The 15,190-nt window shown below is 48.3% G+C and overlaps 5 protein-coding genes across 5 annotated transcripts; 2 read left to right on the top strand and 3 right to left on the bottom strand.

Annotated features, from left to right (window-relative positions):
• Window positions 1-356: 356 nt before the first annotated feature.
• Window positions 357-3,105, bottom strand: FSST1_003536 (uncharacterized protein; the record flags this gene model as incomplete). The annotated part of the gene is made up of 2 exons (XM_083229624.1): window positions 357-2,808; window positions 2,867-3,105. 2 exons carry the CDS (start codon window positions 3,103-3,105, stop codon window positions 357-359), a joined length of 2,691 nt encoding a protein of 896 aa, XP_083086966.1.
• A 768-nt stretch (window positions 3,106-3,873) lies between these two features.
• FSST1_003535 (ubiquitin-protein ligase RMD5) lies at window positions 3,874-5,271 on the top strand (the record flags this gene model as incomplete). Its single annotated transcript, XM_083229623.1, has 3 exons — window positions 3,874-4,021; window positions 4,069-4,196; window positions 4,243-5,271. The coding sequence occupies 3 exons, from the start codon at window positions 3,874-3,876 to the stop codon at window positions 5,269-5,271; spliced, it is 1,305 nt and encodes a 434-aa protein (XP_083086965.1).
• An 831-nt stretch (window positions 5,272-6,102) lies between these two features.
• FSST1_003534 (uncharacterized protein) lies at window positions 6,103-7,500 on the bottom strand (the record flags this gene model as incomplete). Its single annotated transcript, XM_083229622.1, has 3 exons — window positions 6,103-6,600; window positions 6,651-7,113; window positions 7,169-7,500. The coding sequence occupies 3 exons, from the start codon at window positions 7,498-7,500 to the stop codon at window positions 6,103-6,105; spliced, it is 1,293 nt and encodes a 430-aa protein (XP_083086964.1).
• A 2,920-nt stretch (window positions 7,501-10,420) lies between these two features.
• FSST1_003533 (transcription factor domain-containing protein) lies at window positions 10,421-12,649 on the bottom strand (the record flags this gene model as incomplete). Its single annotated transcript, XM_083229621.1, has 1 exon — window positions 10,421-12,649. One exon carries the CDS (start codon window positions 12,647-12,649, stop codon window positions 10,421-10,423), a length of 2,229 nt encoding a protein of 742 aa, XP_083086963.1.
• Window positions 12,650-13,542: 893 nt separating this feature from the next.
• Window positions 13,543-15,116, top strand: FSST1_003532 (uncharacterized protein; the record flags this gene model as incomplete). The annotated part of the gene is made up of 3 exons (XM_083229620.1): window positions 13,543-13,619; window positions 13,675-14,263; window positions 14,313-15,116. 3 exons carry the CDS (start codon window positions 13,543-13,545, stop codon window positions 15,114-15,116), a joined length of 1,470 nt encoding a protein of 489 aa, XP_083086962.1.
• Between the last annotated feature and the right edge of the window lie 74 nt (window positions 15,117-15,190).

The raw sequence follows: 15,190 nt of genomic DNA, 5'->3' as shown, positions 1-15,190 counted from the left end.
GAGAAACTTTGTACGACTATCGGAGAGCCATCTAGTGAAGCACAGCTAGATGATTGGGTTTGGTTCGGATATCTGGTGCTTAGATCATGAATTGATGACGAGCGGACGCAACAGAGGTGTCACTGTATAATACTCTATGGATGTGTGTCTGAACCAGAAATACCTCGACTATGAATGAAACAACTAGATTATGTTTCTTCTATGGAATCCCAAAACAAATGAATACTTTCTTTCCTGTGTGAGCGATGCTCTATATAGTATGATATCAATGTCCAAAAACTCCGTGCTAACAATCCATGCTTGAATGAAATGCACAACCCAAGACTAAACATTCCAAGTCTTGACCGATTCCTTGATTAAGATGACCGGGTAATGTCTGGCCCAGTCCCAATTCCGGTGATTGTCCTGAACAGCCAGTGGAACCAACCTTCGGTCTCAAGATGGACCTTGAGATCTTTAGCTCGTTTCTCCATTTCTTCAACTTGTCTCTCAAACGTAACGATGCCATCTTCGACATCGACAACTTTCTGCAGCAGTGCGTTTATTTCGTAGTCAAGACGAGCGACGAGAACCTCGACCTCCTTGAGCCCTTCTGTAAGGTGAGACCGTTCCTCGGCTAGAAGCTCATGAGAGCTAATGCGCATGCGCTGGCATGCTTCATTCAGCTGATAATAAAGAGCATGGAGCTCCTCCTTATCTTTGGCGAAACGGTCGTCGATAAGCTCAACCGCCTTGATCTTCTCAGAGACCCACGGCTCCATACCACTCTTCATTTCTTCCATGCACTGGTTGAAGTGGTAAGCCAGATAATTGAATGCTTCAAGGGTAGGAATATCGTCCATAGCATCGGTAACGTCGATCAACTGTCCCCATTCCAACACAGCCTCTTCAGCGTCACTGAACGACATTCGTCGCGGCCAGCGGTTCTCATTGAGCACACGCTTTGTTGGGCAATGTGATAGTTGGATACTGTGCCTGCGCGAAAGCCTCTTTTTGGAAGGATTGTCTTTAAGTTCTGCATCCAAAAATGGCCCCTGGAGGTCACTCTCATCCACTAGTGACCCAACAGCCGAAGGCGCCTTCGATAAGATATCCTTCCGGACTTCGACGCCCAGATCGAACAATTCACCTTCCATTTCGCGCTTGTGAGGATCGACAGGAGCCGATGCTGCCTTAATATCAACGGTTGAAGTAGAGGCAAAATGTGAAAGCTGAGGGAAAGTCGAGCCCCCTTCCGCGTCTGTTCGTTTCATCGCGGCCAGATACTCTTGTGGTTTGTTATTCCATGTAAATGCCCGACCCACGCCCTGCGTAGGTGCTGGCGGCTGTGAGAGTCCCGTAGTGAGTCCTGAACTGGAGGTTCTAGGGTCAGATCCTGCAAAATCTTCCTTAGTTGAGACTGAAGGCCGATTGGCGTGACCACGTAAGCCTCCCCCAACAACGTCTTTTATACGCCCGAAGCCAGATCTGGCATCACTCATCTTTCCAGCAACGCTCTTGAACACGTTCTTCTTCGAGGCCTCTTTATCACCCGAGCCATCAGGAATACTGACGGCGGACCCAGAGGGGTTATCCGCATAGACATCGGTGGTGTCTTCGAGCCGCTTGGGGTCTATCTCCGTCTCTGCAGGTGCGGAGTAGACTCGTTTGGGGTTTGGATTTGACTCGTCCTCTTTCCAGGGTACTGTCTTGTTCAGTTCTGGACTATGGTTGGGTATTTCGGCCGGACTTCTTCGAGGTTTACCATGCCAAAGCCATTTAGCTCGTTCGCCATATGCAAGGTTTGCAAAAGTGCCAATGTCAAGGGTTTCAATATCGGCAAGTCCTCCTTTGTCCTTTCCCGATACCATGCCCATAACAAGCTCACCCCTTTTGCCTCCTACTTCTGTAAGAGTGGATTTGACAGCCCTTTGCACACCCCAACTCTCTCCAGCAGCAGCTTTGGCAGATACAGCATAGAGCTTGAGAAGGGTTTGGCGGTCCAGCCTTCTCGTCTTTTCAAGTTTTTGTGCCTTTTGAAAATGACCAATACCGCGCTTTGTGTTTTCGAGGTCGAATACGTCTTTTGATACGGGCGCACCGTACCAATGAAGCCGGTTTCGAACACCCATAAACATTCCTAGCAGGGCAGCCACTGTACTCGGGCCCAATATGCCATCGGTAGGCTCGAAGTTGTAGTGCTCAGCACCAACCTCGATCCACCAGTTGTTGATGGCCATTTCTGTTTTGTCACAAAGCAACCCATCAATGTATTGGTGGCCCAATTTATCAAACATATATAATGTGACTTGGCATAGTTTGATGAGCTCAACAACAGCCTGCGTAACAGGTACTCGGCCACTGGTCTTGTAAAGCTGTAGAAACTTGAGTTGTGTTGCCTCAGTGGGATCCGAGAGAGTCATTCCTGATCGTCCAGAGCACCCCAACCGTTTCAAATCCTCGTTGACGATGAAGGACGAACGGTATTTCCTGATATCCCCCTCGGGTACCATAATGACGGTGAGAGCTGAAGGAAAATTACTTAGGTTCGTTACCATGAGCTCCCCAAGTTCGGTCTCTTTCGGTCGCGCATGGGAATCTTGAAGTTGATCAAAATAGAATTTTAATCTCGGAGGCCAGAGGTTCTCATCCACGGGTACGGAGAGTACGCTGACAACAACTGAATGCTTCTCATCTCCAGTATAAGTAACGATCAAAAGTGTCGGTGGTTTTCGAGAGCACGCCCATTGCTCGACTAAATAGGACTCGTATCCGCGTAAGACACCTCGGCGCTCGACGACGACAGCATTGCTACCTTCTTCGAGATATCTGTTACCATAGTGTCAGTAATGGAACCTGTTGCAGGGCTGGATTAACGGGGACATACCGAAAGGCAAAAGGGTCCGCAAAAACAATGTTTTTGCGCTTTGGTGAAGGGACGGGTTGGGCGTCTGCAGCTTCATTATATGTGGACACTTCTATCGGCAGGATTCCATTAGGAGGACTTTCTCGTGTTGTGCTGGAGTTTGAAGTGGTTGTCGTACGGGCGACGGGCCCTTTGACGGTGGTGCCAGTCAAGTATTCATCGTCGACTCGTAGTCGCGGATCTGGAAATCTGAAAGCCATGGTATCGTCATCGACCCCTGTGGTGTATAGAGGCAGTCTCGTGCTTCATCCTCACCCGTGGTGAGTAAGAGCAAGAGGTTGTCTCCTAAAGGCCGATCTTGCGGTGTCTTGGGAGGCCTTTTCGGTATTGTGTCTAGGTATAGTTACAGGGCCTTCATGTGATGCAATAGCTCCTAGCTTAGCTTTGGGTACCTTACTTAAAGTATCTTTGCGATGCAGACCAAGCTCTGTATATGCGGGGCAGTTAATTCAAGTAGGCCCCACGTGAACCCCTGGGGGAAGACTGGGGTATTCGGCACAACTTGTTTGGTAGGTATCTGTTGTTATGAGAACTGGATGAAATTAATGCAGGTTGTAGAGTGAGTGTGATAGTTGGGAAATGCGAATCGTTTGTAAAGTGAAGATCATCATAATGGGCGAATCACTGGGTTAATTAAACTAAGAGAGTCCATCATCTCCTTTACTGAATCGCCTAGCGACCTGGGTATCAGACTTATCGATAACATACCTATCGATAACAACCTGCGCATGCGTTATCCCGGCTTAGTATCATGCAAGTCCAGCCATTCCCGTCATTGTTCAGCTCCATACCTTCAACGACATCAGACGTTCACCCACACACGTCTCTTGCCAGACCACCAACGCATATCTTAATTCTTGGATTCTGCAAAGGGCCTTATTGAAATATCCCCATATTTGTCTCAAATTAAGCGTACTACCACCACCACATCTTCCTCGACTGACCCAAACCCCCGCAAATCCATAGCCATGGCGACCGATAACGATCGTGGATCGCCCTTTGCACCGCTCATGGCTGAGCTGGCGCGTATGAGAAACAAGACCCTCAAGACAGCGATCCATGATGTAGATGATGTTCTAGATATTCTCACTAAAGCTCGGGATCAGATCGCCCAGGGTGCGTAGACCACACTCAACCAGCGGTGCCCTCTAACATCTGAGTAGACCCAGATAGAGCTACCATGGTTATGACCACCCTCCAAAATCCAGTCAAAGCTCGCTTAGAGCGTATCACAACAGATCTGAAGGACGTGACAAAGGCACAAAAGGGATTCGGAAAGGCTCTTGACAAGGTTCGTATCTATACCCTTCGATTATATGTACGATGGCATCTGACAGCAATACCAGGCTTTGCCGCACCGAGAACTACCAATGGAGACGGACGCAATGGCCGATCACCCGGGTCTTATCAACAGAGCGATAGCCATGCACCTACTCCGAGAGGGGCAATTTTCCGTTGCATCGACTTTCCTCAAGGAGGCTATTGACCATCCTCCCCATCGCGAAACCCACTCGGTCTCACGTACAGACGAAGATGGCGACGACGATATGGACGACGACGACGAAGAGGAGGAAATGGAAGATGATTTGGAGGGTCTGCATTCGGAGCACCTCCAGAGGAAGTTCTCCGAAATGTACAACATTCTGTCAGAGCTCAAGAACCGTAACCTCATACCCGCCATCAACTGGGCCAACACGAACAGCACTCAATTGGAGGCAAAGGGCAGCACTCTTGAATTCGAGCTCATTAAGCTTCAGTACATTTGGCTGTTCAAGGGTCCATCCGTCAACGGCCTACCCGATGACCCCGTTAGAAACGGACTCGGTGGCGCATTGAACTACGCTCGTCAGCACTTCACCCGCTTCCAGGGCCGTCATCTTCCAGAAATCCAACAGCTCTGCTGTGCGATGGCGTACGCATCTAACCTTGCTGGCTCTCCGTACAAGCACATATTCGATACTGATGACGCCTTTGAAGACGTCGCCATGTCTTTCACGCGCGAGTTTTGCTCCCTCCTCGGCCTGTCGGCTGAATCGCCTCTCTATGTAGCTGTCACAGCGGGTTCGATCGCTCTGCCACGCCTGATCAAGTACACCACCTACATGAAGGAGAAGAAGACGGAATGGACGACAGAGAACGAGCTGGCTTTTGAGACGCCACTACCCGAGTCCATGATCTACCACCCCATTTTTGTTTGCCCTGTGAGCAAAGAACAAACGACACAAGACAACCCGCCAATGATGTTGGGCTGCGGACACGTTATTTGTCGTGAGTCGTTGCAAAACATAATCAAGGCAGCGCGGTACAAATGCCCTTATTGCCCGACAGAAGGTCACCTTAAGGATGCCACTAAAATCAGATTATGAGGGAGTCGACCCTCCGTGCCCACGAGTTTTTCGTTACTTGTGCCCGTTGGGGTGAGTGCTCGGGTATTCACTAGGATTTGATGAAAACACAGCCAGGGGATAACGTTTGAACTTTGATGCAAGGTCAGAAATGGACAGCGGGCGTTTGGTCTTTTGTTATGTTATTCTGTGTATTTGTTGGGATAATCCGACTGCTTCATAGACACGCTGATCATTATCCAGCCAAAGCGATGAAACACCTAGCGTAGTGAATACGTTTTTGTCTCGAGTCATGCTTCACAAAGTTGAAACCTGTATTACGTTTGAATCCTCTGGGTTTCACATTTTCGTCATGCACTCAACTCAATTCATGATTCTAACTTCACAATTTCATTAGTCTGTATATGCATTCATTTGGACCATATTGTAAGTTTGACTGTTTTTATTCCGACCATGGATTAACTGGCCATGTAACTCCAGAATCCAGCCGACCGAGGGGACAAAGTAAAAGTTAACAACAAAGGAACTAGATATTGGCTCCTGGATCTCATTCCATGTGGAGCATTGAACGCCTAAAATGGTTGGGTCTAACATAGGAAACAAAAAAACAACCAAATCAAATAGAAATATAAAAATGATAAAAAGTCCAAGCAAGTTTCCGACACCAAGGGATATCATCTCGTCGCCTTCTGTTCACGCCGCACCGTTTGGTCACCGTCCATTCCGAGCCTGCCCTATGTGACTGGTGCCATTGAAAAGGGGAAATTTTTTGTATCCTTTCGTAAATTCGTGTCTTTGTACAGCGGTGCTCCCGAAAAGCTTGTGGAGAACCGCGCGACTTGCTGATGGCCGCTAATCGATAGTCATGCGGCTTGGAATTTGAGGCTTGACATCCTGCATGTTGATCGAGTTGACATCGGGCTTCTCCTCAACCTTGCGCTTGCGAGACAAAGCCTGGAGATGAGGCTTGAGTCCTTTGCCAAAGTTGAGCATACATACGACGGCATTGATGATGGTGAGGAGGATGAGAAGAATGGTGATTACGGCGAATGCAGTCAACGATCGGCGAACGGCTTCGTAGTTTTGCTTGTGTCCGGGTTGGTAAATTCGAACCAACTTGAAGATGAAGTAACTGAGACCTCCGAGGTAAAGAACAATGATAGCAACCATGCCGGCCTTGTTCTCGCGGCGGGTGAAGAAAGCGGCGGCGAGGAGAATCAAAATGGTGATGGGAATGGTGACGATGGTCAGGGCGAATTCAGGATCATCCTTGTCGGCGACGACGACAACGAACTGAACGATGAAGCCGAGGAAGAAGAAGAAATCGAACTTGAGCAGAGCGATGTAAATCTGCAATAGAGTTAGACATGACTCAATGAGATATGAGTAATCAGGCATACCTGGTAGTGAAGGAATCGCTTCTTCATGCGATAATCAGCACCAATGTTCTTCAGAATATCCCAAGCATACTCTTGGTAGATCTTCCAAGAAAGGAAGCCCATGACAAGGGTAGCAAGGGCAATGATGGCGGGAATAGCCACGAGGTAAGGCTTCACATCATGCCAGAGTTCTGCTGCAGGCATTTCAGGTCGGAGGGCGTTCTTTTCACCAAGAATGTCAAAGGCCTCTTTAATTTGATCGACTTGAATGGTGGTGTAAACCATGAGGGCGAGGTTGGAGAAGCAGACACCGATGATCTGAATGGTGTTCTTTTGACGAAGAGCATCCCAAACGACAACGAGTGTGTAAAGGAATCCGAAAATAAAGAGCGTCAGGAAAGTAGGAATAGTCTTGTACTGAGATTGAACTTCGGGATCAGGGTTATGAGCACCAAGGTTGACCTGGAATTTGCCAAAGATGTACCTGAATAAAGAATTAGCAACACGGTCGTTAGAATTAGGTGTCGGACTTGACTTACGCTTCGAAGCAAATACAGAGGACAGCCTGCAGGAGAGAAACAGCCATGAAGCAAGCCGGCCATCGGCTCTTCATGAAATCGATCTTGCCGTTCTTCATACTTTGTGGAGGAACAGAAGGAGTGAGTCCTTCCCGGTAGGCGAAACCTTGGTTATATGTTGGCTCAACGGCGGCCTGGAATGCGGGAGGTTGAGGAATGGGCTGTGGCGATGGAACAGGAGATGGGGCGTAGCTGTTGTCGTATGAGTTGTTGTACGAGTGGCCGTATCCGTAGCCGTTGTCCGCCCCTAGAAGCGATTTGCGAGAGTCCAATCGAGTAGTCATGACAGACATGGAAGAGACTCCAGCCCCGGAGTCACGGCGAGATAAGTCGAAGAAGAAATGAAAACGCTCGTCGATAACGTTCGACGGACGATGGTTGATGAGAACAAGAGACTTTCAGTCAGATGCGATAGCGACGCGGCGATTTAGTTCGAGGCGGTCGTATGTCCAAATTAAGACACAGCAGCTCACGCGGGTGCTGCCCCGGAAATGAGTTGTTGACTTGATAGATAAGGCGTATGCGAAAATCGAATCCGACAAAAAGGAGTCGCGAGCTGATGGAAATGAAAGAGTAGCGAGAGACGTCGACGCGATTGCGAGGATTGATTCACTGGTGGCTGAAAACGGTCAGACCGGGGGTTGCTGATTAATAAGGATGAGAATGGATGTTGATGAGAAGAGAGAAATGAGACGGAACAAAACGAATGGAGAGAAGAAGAGAGCCCAAGCGTTAAAGAAAGAAAATGGATGTCAGCTTGAACCAGATGGGCAAGTCAAGTTAGTAGTGCTGAAACAGCCCAGGCAGGGTGTGGGCCAAGAGGGAATCCAGGTCTCCATAGGTCTGGTCCAGTCAGGCTGGGTACTCCGTATACAGCGGGAGGGAAAGAACCTAAGAAAGCCTGGGCTGGGGCGGGCAGTTCACTTCAAGGGTGAGCACAGTGTTCCAGGGGTTCAGGCGTTTTTTCCTGGGGTGCCCGATAACTGACGGTGGAGTCTTGTGGCTCTAAAGATGCTGCTAGATTTACTCAATTCCATGGGAGAGGGTTTTTCTTGGTTTCTGGACTGTCCAGATTGTCTCACGTTGTCTTGTCTTTTGCAACAGAAGACGACGATGAATACCGATCCTGGCATTATGACGCAGTAGGCCAAGACTCGGAGAGGAAGAGAGAGAGAACCCCTCAGGAGATGAAGGAATCATACAGTTCAAGCCAAGGCTACACTACGTAGTCTACATTGACAGACAGACAGTAAATGCACAATTGGCGTGTGGAGAGAACCACAGAGACGGGACGCAGCATCCCGCCTCTAACGTCGCCTTAGCTTTAGGTTTGGACAACGTTGTGTGTGGAAAGCTACTTGTCTGTCGGCACTAGTTACTGCAGTACAGGTACTGTGTGGATGAACCAGATCAGCCTTGCCCACCCACATACTAGGTATACTGGGAAATGCCGGGGTTAATGGCTGTGCTAAAATGAAATAAAAAATTCATGGGAGGCCGTCACTGTGAGCATGACGAATAAAACCAGAAACAATTATCGGATGGCATAGCACAGCATATCTTAGCATCGTCATCTTCAGAACTAGGTCGGTATGACATACAGTGTCAAGGAGGGCTGGGTTGGGTTGTTGCTGAGAGAATGCCTGTACCAGTAATAACTCTAGCAGAGATGAGGGCTGCGGCAGTGCAATATCATGCAGAAAAGTCCCCATTGTTAGTGCAAACTGACTGCCACCCGAAGAAATGCCACCTAAAAGCCAGCCCATACATAACATCTAATACGCAGGACCATGCAATACAAAATGTCCGTCGGACTCAGCCCAGTCCGTACGGGTACAGCCACTTTAACCTTGCATGAGCCATGTCTTGGGGTCGCATCACACTCCATCTTTGGTCACTTCATACAAAAGGGAAATCACTAACTTTGACACTGTTTTTTGATAACGTGATTACTTACATGTCATGATGTGACATGACATATGAGGCCCTCAGACAGATACCTCTACATTTACATAACATTAAAATACGTTAGTGCAAACTAGTTCTGTCAATTGAATACCTTCCATGAAACTCTTTGCCTTTCTTTGATATGCAGATGCAGATGCAGATGCAAATGCAATTCAGCCACCATCATATCACCCAAAAACCTGAATTTACCTCCTGCACCTCGCTTTACTGGGTATAGTATGGCACAAGCTCGATCTGACGATCATCAACTCACGGTTCACTGCATATCTATTATTATGCTCACTCTCAGGTGCCTTTCCAGACAAGGTAACTTTATTTGACTTTTTATCACAACTGCTGACTGTACGGCAAAACGGCCCAAGGATAGATACAGAGTACCGCTCCTAGCAAAAGACAAGACGTTGCAGTGGTAATCTCTTTACTGATCCACATTTTATAATTCCATAAATAAAACCGCGCGGCCAATGGACAATGGCAAAGACTCTGAATACGATACGGCATGTCCCATTTCTGTAGCAATCAGCGAGTTTTGTTAATAAAAGTGAATGCATGTCAGCAGTTGAAAAGCCCCCCACCTTGTTGTTATTGTAGTCGTCGTCATCCCCATCCTAAGCCTACACCTTGCTAGTCTACAGCACGTCTCCTTTTCAAGGCTGTTAACCGCGATTCTCGCATAATAACTATCTTAGACTAACTTAGCCAAGCTTTCTTGGTGGTGTGCATCCATGTTTCTTTAATTCAACATGGAGGGCAGCTGCGCTATAGGGCTGGCAGAGCCTCTTTGTTATACCGTTTCGTCTCTGGTCATTTGAGGCTAACAGCTTGATGACATGCGGCTGTGTCGCCGTTGGAATGAATGGCATTTGCTTTACTTGAATCAAAAATTGAATTTGCTATCCGGCCACTGTCTAACGTATAACGAACGGCCTTGAGCCCAATATCTCTGATTGGTGCAAGTCAAACCAACCGGTGAACACGGTGATTTTTCTTAAACCAGGATGATATGAAGATCAGGGACAGCGACTAAATTTAGAACAATTATGCAGAAAATAGCACAATAAACGCCGATCTTATTTATTATCTCCGAGATTCCTAGGATATCTCCTATGTTCCTAACAATGTAAACACCTCCCAAGATCGTCACCCTGATGAAGAAAAAAAAGAAAATGAAAAAAAACAAGGCCTATTTAGGTATGAACTTTACTGCCATTGACTGAACCCTGTCATACTTTCGCCGGAGCCTCGTTAAAGGAAATCAAGATCCCACGAACCCCATCCATACCCTAGCACCGATTCCTCGTTTACGCCAGCATCATCTGAATCTGCTCCATTCAACCACAATGCATTGGCCGATGATTGTTGCTGGGTTGCAACGCCGACTTGACTCATCTGCTCAGCACCTTGCACCTCCTGAGAATATTCAATCGATTGAAAGCACGTCGCCTTACCCAGGAACTGATGCAACAATTCCGTGAAGCTGACAATGCATGGCCTAACCAAGTCTTCCATCGTTTCCCCAGTTACTGTGCCAAAAAACGACGTGACCATACCCCCTTGTCCTGTCATAATATCCACAAATTGCTGCATGATTCGGGCTGCCTCTTGTGCCGTTGTCCATCCTGGTGGAAACGCTTCGAGAAGTGTGACAAGAATAGTGAGCTCGTTCTGAGGTACGAAAGAGGGTTGTCCTTGACCAGCTGTAAAACCAGACATCAATATCAACCCCACTGGCAGTAACCGACTCAACGTGACCCTGTTCAGAGGTAATTGGCGTTGCTGGAGAAGTGCCGAGTTGGCTTGGAGCTGTTTGCTGGCGAATTCCAACTGTTCTTTTCGACTAACAGCTGGCGGTGAAACCGAACTGTTGAAGTGATTTGGGAAGTAAAGGAAAACAAGTAAGTGGTAATACTGTGCACTCAACCAGGTAATGCTACTATGGATAGGCAGGTTATCTGCTTCCATCGGTGACATGAGACAGCCACTACTATACCAATTTTCTATTTCGGACCGTAGGTTGTTCAGTATTGCCCGTCTATCTGCAGGACCCAGGCGAGAAGTTTCGGCGTTCCGCTGAAAATGTACAGTGTCTAGAATTCGATACTCCAGTTGCCTGAGTTGAATAATATGACGACTAGTCTGTAAATTGCGAGCATATGTTGCTCTGTCTGGGCCAGCAAACTCTTCTACTGTGAGGCCAGGGAGCGGAACATCGGCATGTTCGTCTGTTAAAGCAGCTGGGAGGCCCTGAGACGCCGACATCATGCGGTCCAAGACGAATATGCTCCAATACAACCGGTGTCTGAGTTCAGTCTCGACTGCCGTCCGTGGCTTCTCGTCCGGACGAGTGAGGCCGATGACCATGGCCTGCCGTGCTGCGATACCAACTATAAAGTACGCAGAGGTCGCTGCCGGATCAAAAAGGGAGTACAGTCCCAACAGGACAAGGATCTGCACCGACTCAATACTCTCACTGCAGAGACACTCTTGGATGATATCTGGATAAACTACATCGAACTGCCGAGCTGTGTCGCTTGGGATCTGCCCGGCTCGCACGAGCGACGTGCATCCAATCGCCATGACGAGATACAGCAATGTCATGGGCGGATCTTGATCCGCAGGCGAAGCATCCCCTAGAGTCTCTAGATCTCGCCGTATTCTCGCCTGGTCGACAAAAGGATACGCCCTGTTCACATGGCGGAAGAAGGCGTCGATGAAGCGGCAAGGGGCAATATCAGGAGGTAAAGCCTGCCGAGCGATCAACCTTCGTCTCGTTGTTGATCCATCGGTTGATCCCTGGTACGGTGAGAACTGGCTACTGGCGGTTCGCACACTGCCCGGATCCCTTTCTTCCACGCGGATCTCAGCATTTTGCTGCCCTGCCAACACCTCATCACGGCTGCGTAACAGAGGTTGGGCAGAAGTTGCATCTAGTGGAGGAGTGTTCGGGCCTAACACTCGTGGGAAGTGAGGTGATGTGATTTCTGGGTTTGCAATGGTTCCTGTATTATTATGTGACCCTCGGCCAAGGATGCTCACCAAATCAGCTCCTGTCTCTATCCCACTTATCCTACCCTGTGGACCTGGTGGCAGTAGATTTTGATCAATATACTGGCTTAACCATTCTAACCGAGAGCGCAACTGGTGTATCTGAGCCTCAGCGTTGGCTATTGGGCTGGTATAAGAACATCGCTGACCAGCAGTGGCGCAAAGAGAGCAGACAGGAAAGGTACGGCTACACTTCTTTTTAAAGCTGCGGCAGCGATCACAGGCCGGCGGAGTGGTTTTTGCACCTGAAGTACGAGCGCCAGATGCTTGTTGGGTGACAGAAGTATGATGCTGCCCACGGGCTTGCGCTTCTCGTTGGTCAGCAGACGCAGGAGGTGAAGCGGACCGGGCCCGACCGACGGCCCCAGGAGATGGGGACAGTCTGCGGAGGCGGAAGCGGTGGATTGAGGCCTTCATTTCAGATGCCATTTTGGTTTACTGCCGCTCTTTCTATTGGCATGATTGGTACGAGTAGGTTCTGACAGGCAAGAAGGGTGATAGGCGTTATCAATATCTGAGTTGTCTCTCGAATCAGATTTTGGATCAGATATCTTTCAACAAGAAAGCAGGCGAAGAAAACTCGCAATCGTTTCATTCAACGATAAGATAGAGCTTTAGGGGATGGTTCGTGGAACCAGGAAAGATTCGCCATCATGGCTGCTGTTGTTTAAGCCAATGACGGTAGACCAGATTGCGTGCTTGAGAAGGGGATGTTATCATTACCCTGTATGAAGTCTTTAGCTAACGGTAAAGGGCAATCCGCAGAGCCGTAAAAGTGTTGACCTGATTATCTGCAAAACGTCCCAAGATGTAAGAGAGATATAATGAATTTGAGGGTATCACCAAGTCGTTATTCCCATTCAAGCCCATCCGGAAGGAAATAGACAATGCCTGTTTAAAACGGAAGGAGATTCTGGCGGCGGCGGACTGGCTCCGATGCCCGGAGTCGGAGTCGCGCGGAGGCCGACCGGGATTACCGAAAGCGGCAATACCATCTAATGAGGCAATCGTTCGACCTGTAAATTAATGAGTTAGTAGTGAGGCTATTTTGCGGAATCCATCGGCAGCTTTTGTTATCAGCTGTCAAATCGGAAGAGAAGTTGCTTATAAGAAGATTAGAAAAGTTATGTTTGAAGATCTAATGTTTTATTTGCCCTAACCTACTTCAACTCACTCTCTCATCTATTACTCAAACACGACGATATCGTTGTTAGATAATTACTCTATTTCAGTGACTTGGAACAGTCTCAACATCGCATATATCTACAACAGATATTCTTCCTTCTCGACCTGCTTCAGAAGACACACCAAAATTTGAAATAATGGCCCTGGCCGATAAACTCGACGTTCGTCGCATTGCCATCATAGGTGCTGGCCCTAGCGGCCTCGCAGCTGCCAAGTAACAACCCTCAACATCGAAGCCAAGTCGAATCATCAGCTGACGGCACTCTCAGATACCTTCTCGCGGAAAAGAAGTTCTCCAAAGTCCGCATCTTTGAGCAACGTGCCACAGCAGGCGGCGTCTGGAATTACACACCCCTAGCCCGCGAACAAGGCTTCTCGGTTCCCAGAACTCAACCCAGTTATGCGCCGGATCAAGCCCTTTGGCCCAATGAGCATGGAGATGTAGAGTTCATGTCTCCTATTTATGATCTTCTTGAGACCAACATCCCGCATTCAATCATGAGGTACAGTGATAAAGCGTTCCCACAGGGTTCATCTTTGTTTCCTCGCCATAGCGTTGTTCTACAGTACCTCAAAGACTACGCTCAAGAGATTACTCCTTATATCTCATATCAAACTCAGGTCTTGAACATTGAGAAGCCAAGTTCAGGTCGCTCACAGCCATGGTCAGTTGAGGTGCGTGACCTGAAGTCCAATAAAGTCATCAAAGATGACTATGACGCTGTTGTGGTGGCGAGTGGACATTACAATGATCCTTTCATCCCCGACATCGCCGGGCTCATCGAGTTCGATAAGAAATATTCGGGTGTCATTTCACATTCCAAATTCTACCGAAGACCTAACGACTTTAAGGATAAGGTATGTTGACATGCTCTCTTTTTGGGACAGTTTGCTCACGATCAAGTAGAAAGTCATTGTTGTTGGCAACTCTGCATCTGGCGTCGATGTGAGCGCGCAACTTGCCAATGTTGCAAAGCACCCAATCTTTGTCTCTGAAAAGGAAAAATCGACTGTGGTTGCCCCTGCAAAAGAGCCATGGGCAGCCGGCGTTCCCGAGATCGTCGAGTTCCTCCCCGAGCAGCGCGGTGTCCGCTTCGCCAACGGCCAAACCGAGAACGATATTGACGCTGTGATCTTCTGTACTGGCTTCCATTATTCGTACCCTTTTCTCAAATCTCTCGATCCTCCTGTAGTTGTACCCAGTGGCGGGCACGCTGCACATCTCTGGGAACACATTCTCTACACTGCAGATCCAACTCTCTCATTTCTCAGCGTTCCGCAACGAATTGTCCCTTTCCCTGTAGCCGAGGCACAGAGCGCTGTGATTGCCCGCATGTGGTCTGGCCGTTTGAGCCCTCCGTCTGAAGTCGCAATGGAGGCATGGGTGAAAGATCAGCATGAGAAGAAAGGAGAAGGCAAGGCGATTCATGTCATGGTTTTCCCTGAAGACGTCGACTACGTCAACCGCATGCATGAGCTAAGCAAGGCGGCACCAAGAGCTCCTGAATTGGGTCTCGAGAATGAAGGACAAGGCAAGTTCCCTCCATACTGGGGACTGGACAAGAGGTGGGTACGGGAGAGAGTGCCAAAGATTAAGCTGGCAAGTAGAGCAGCGGGCGATAAGAGGCACGAGCTGAAGAGGTTAGAGGACCTTGGTTTTGATTATGAAGAGTGGAAGAGGACTGTCGAGGAAGGCGAAAAGCTCTTCTAAGTTGAAGATGATCAAATAGACTAATGCATACATTCATTGTTGAAATGTAATATTACCAATTTATAATGAGTTAG

The sequence above is a fragment of the Fusarium sambucinum genome, chromosome I (assembly GCF_050947815.1).
Source record: "Fusarium sambucinum isolate potato_lamoka chromosome I, whole genome shotgun sequence".
NCBI lineage: Eukaryota > Fungi > Ascomycota > Sordariomycetes > Hypocreales > Nectriaceae > Fusarium > Fusarium sambucinum.
This window is presented reverse-complemented; position numbering and strand designations above follow the sequence as displayed.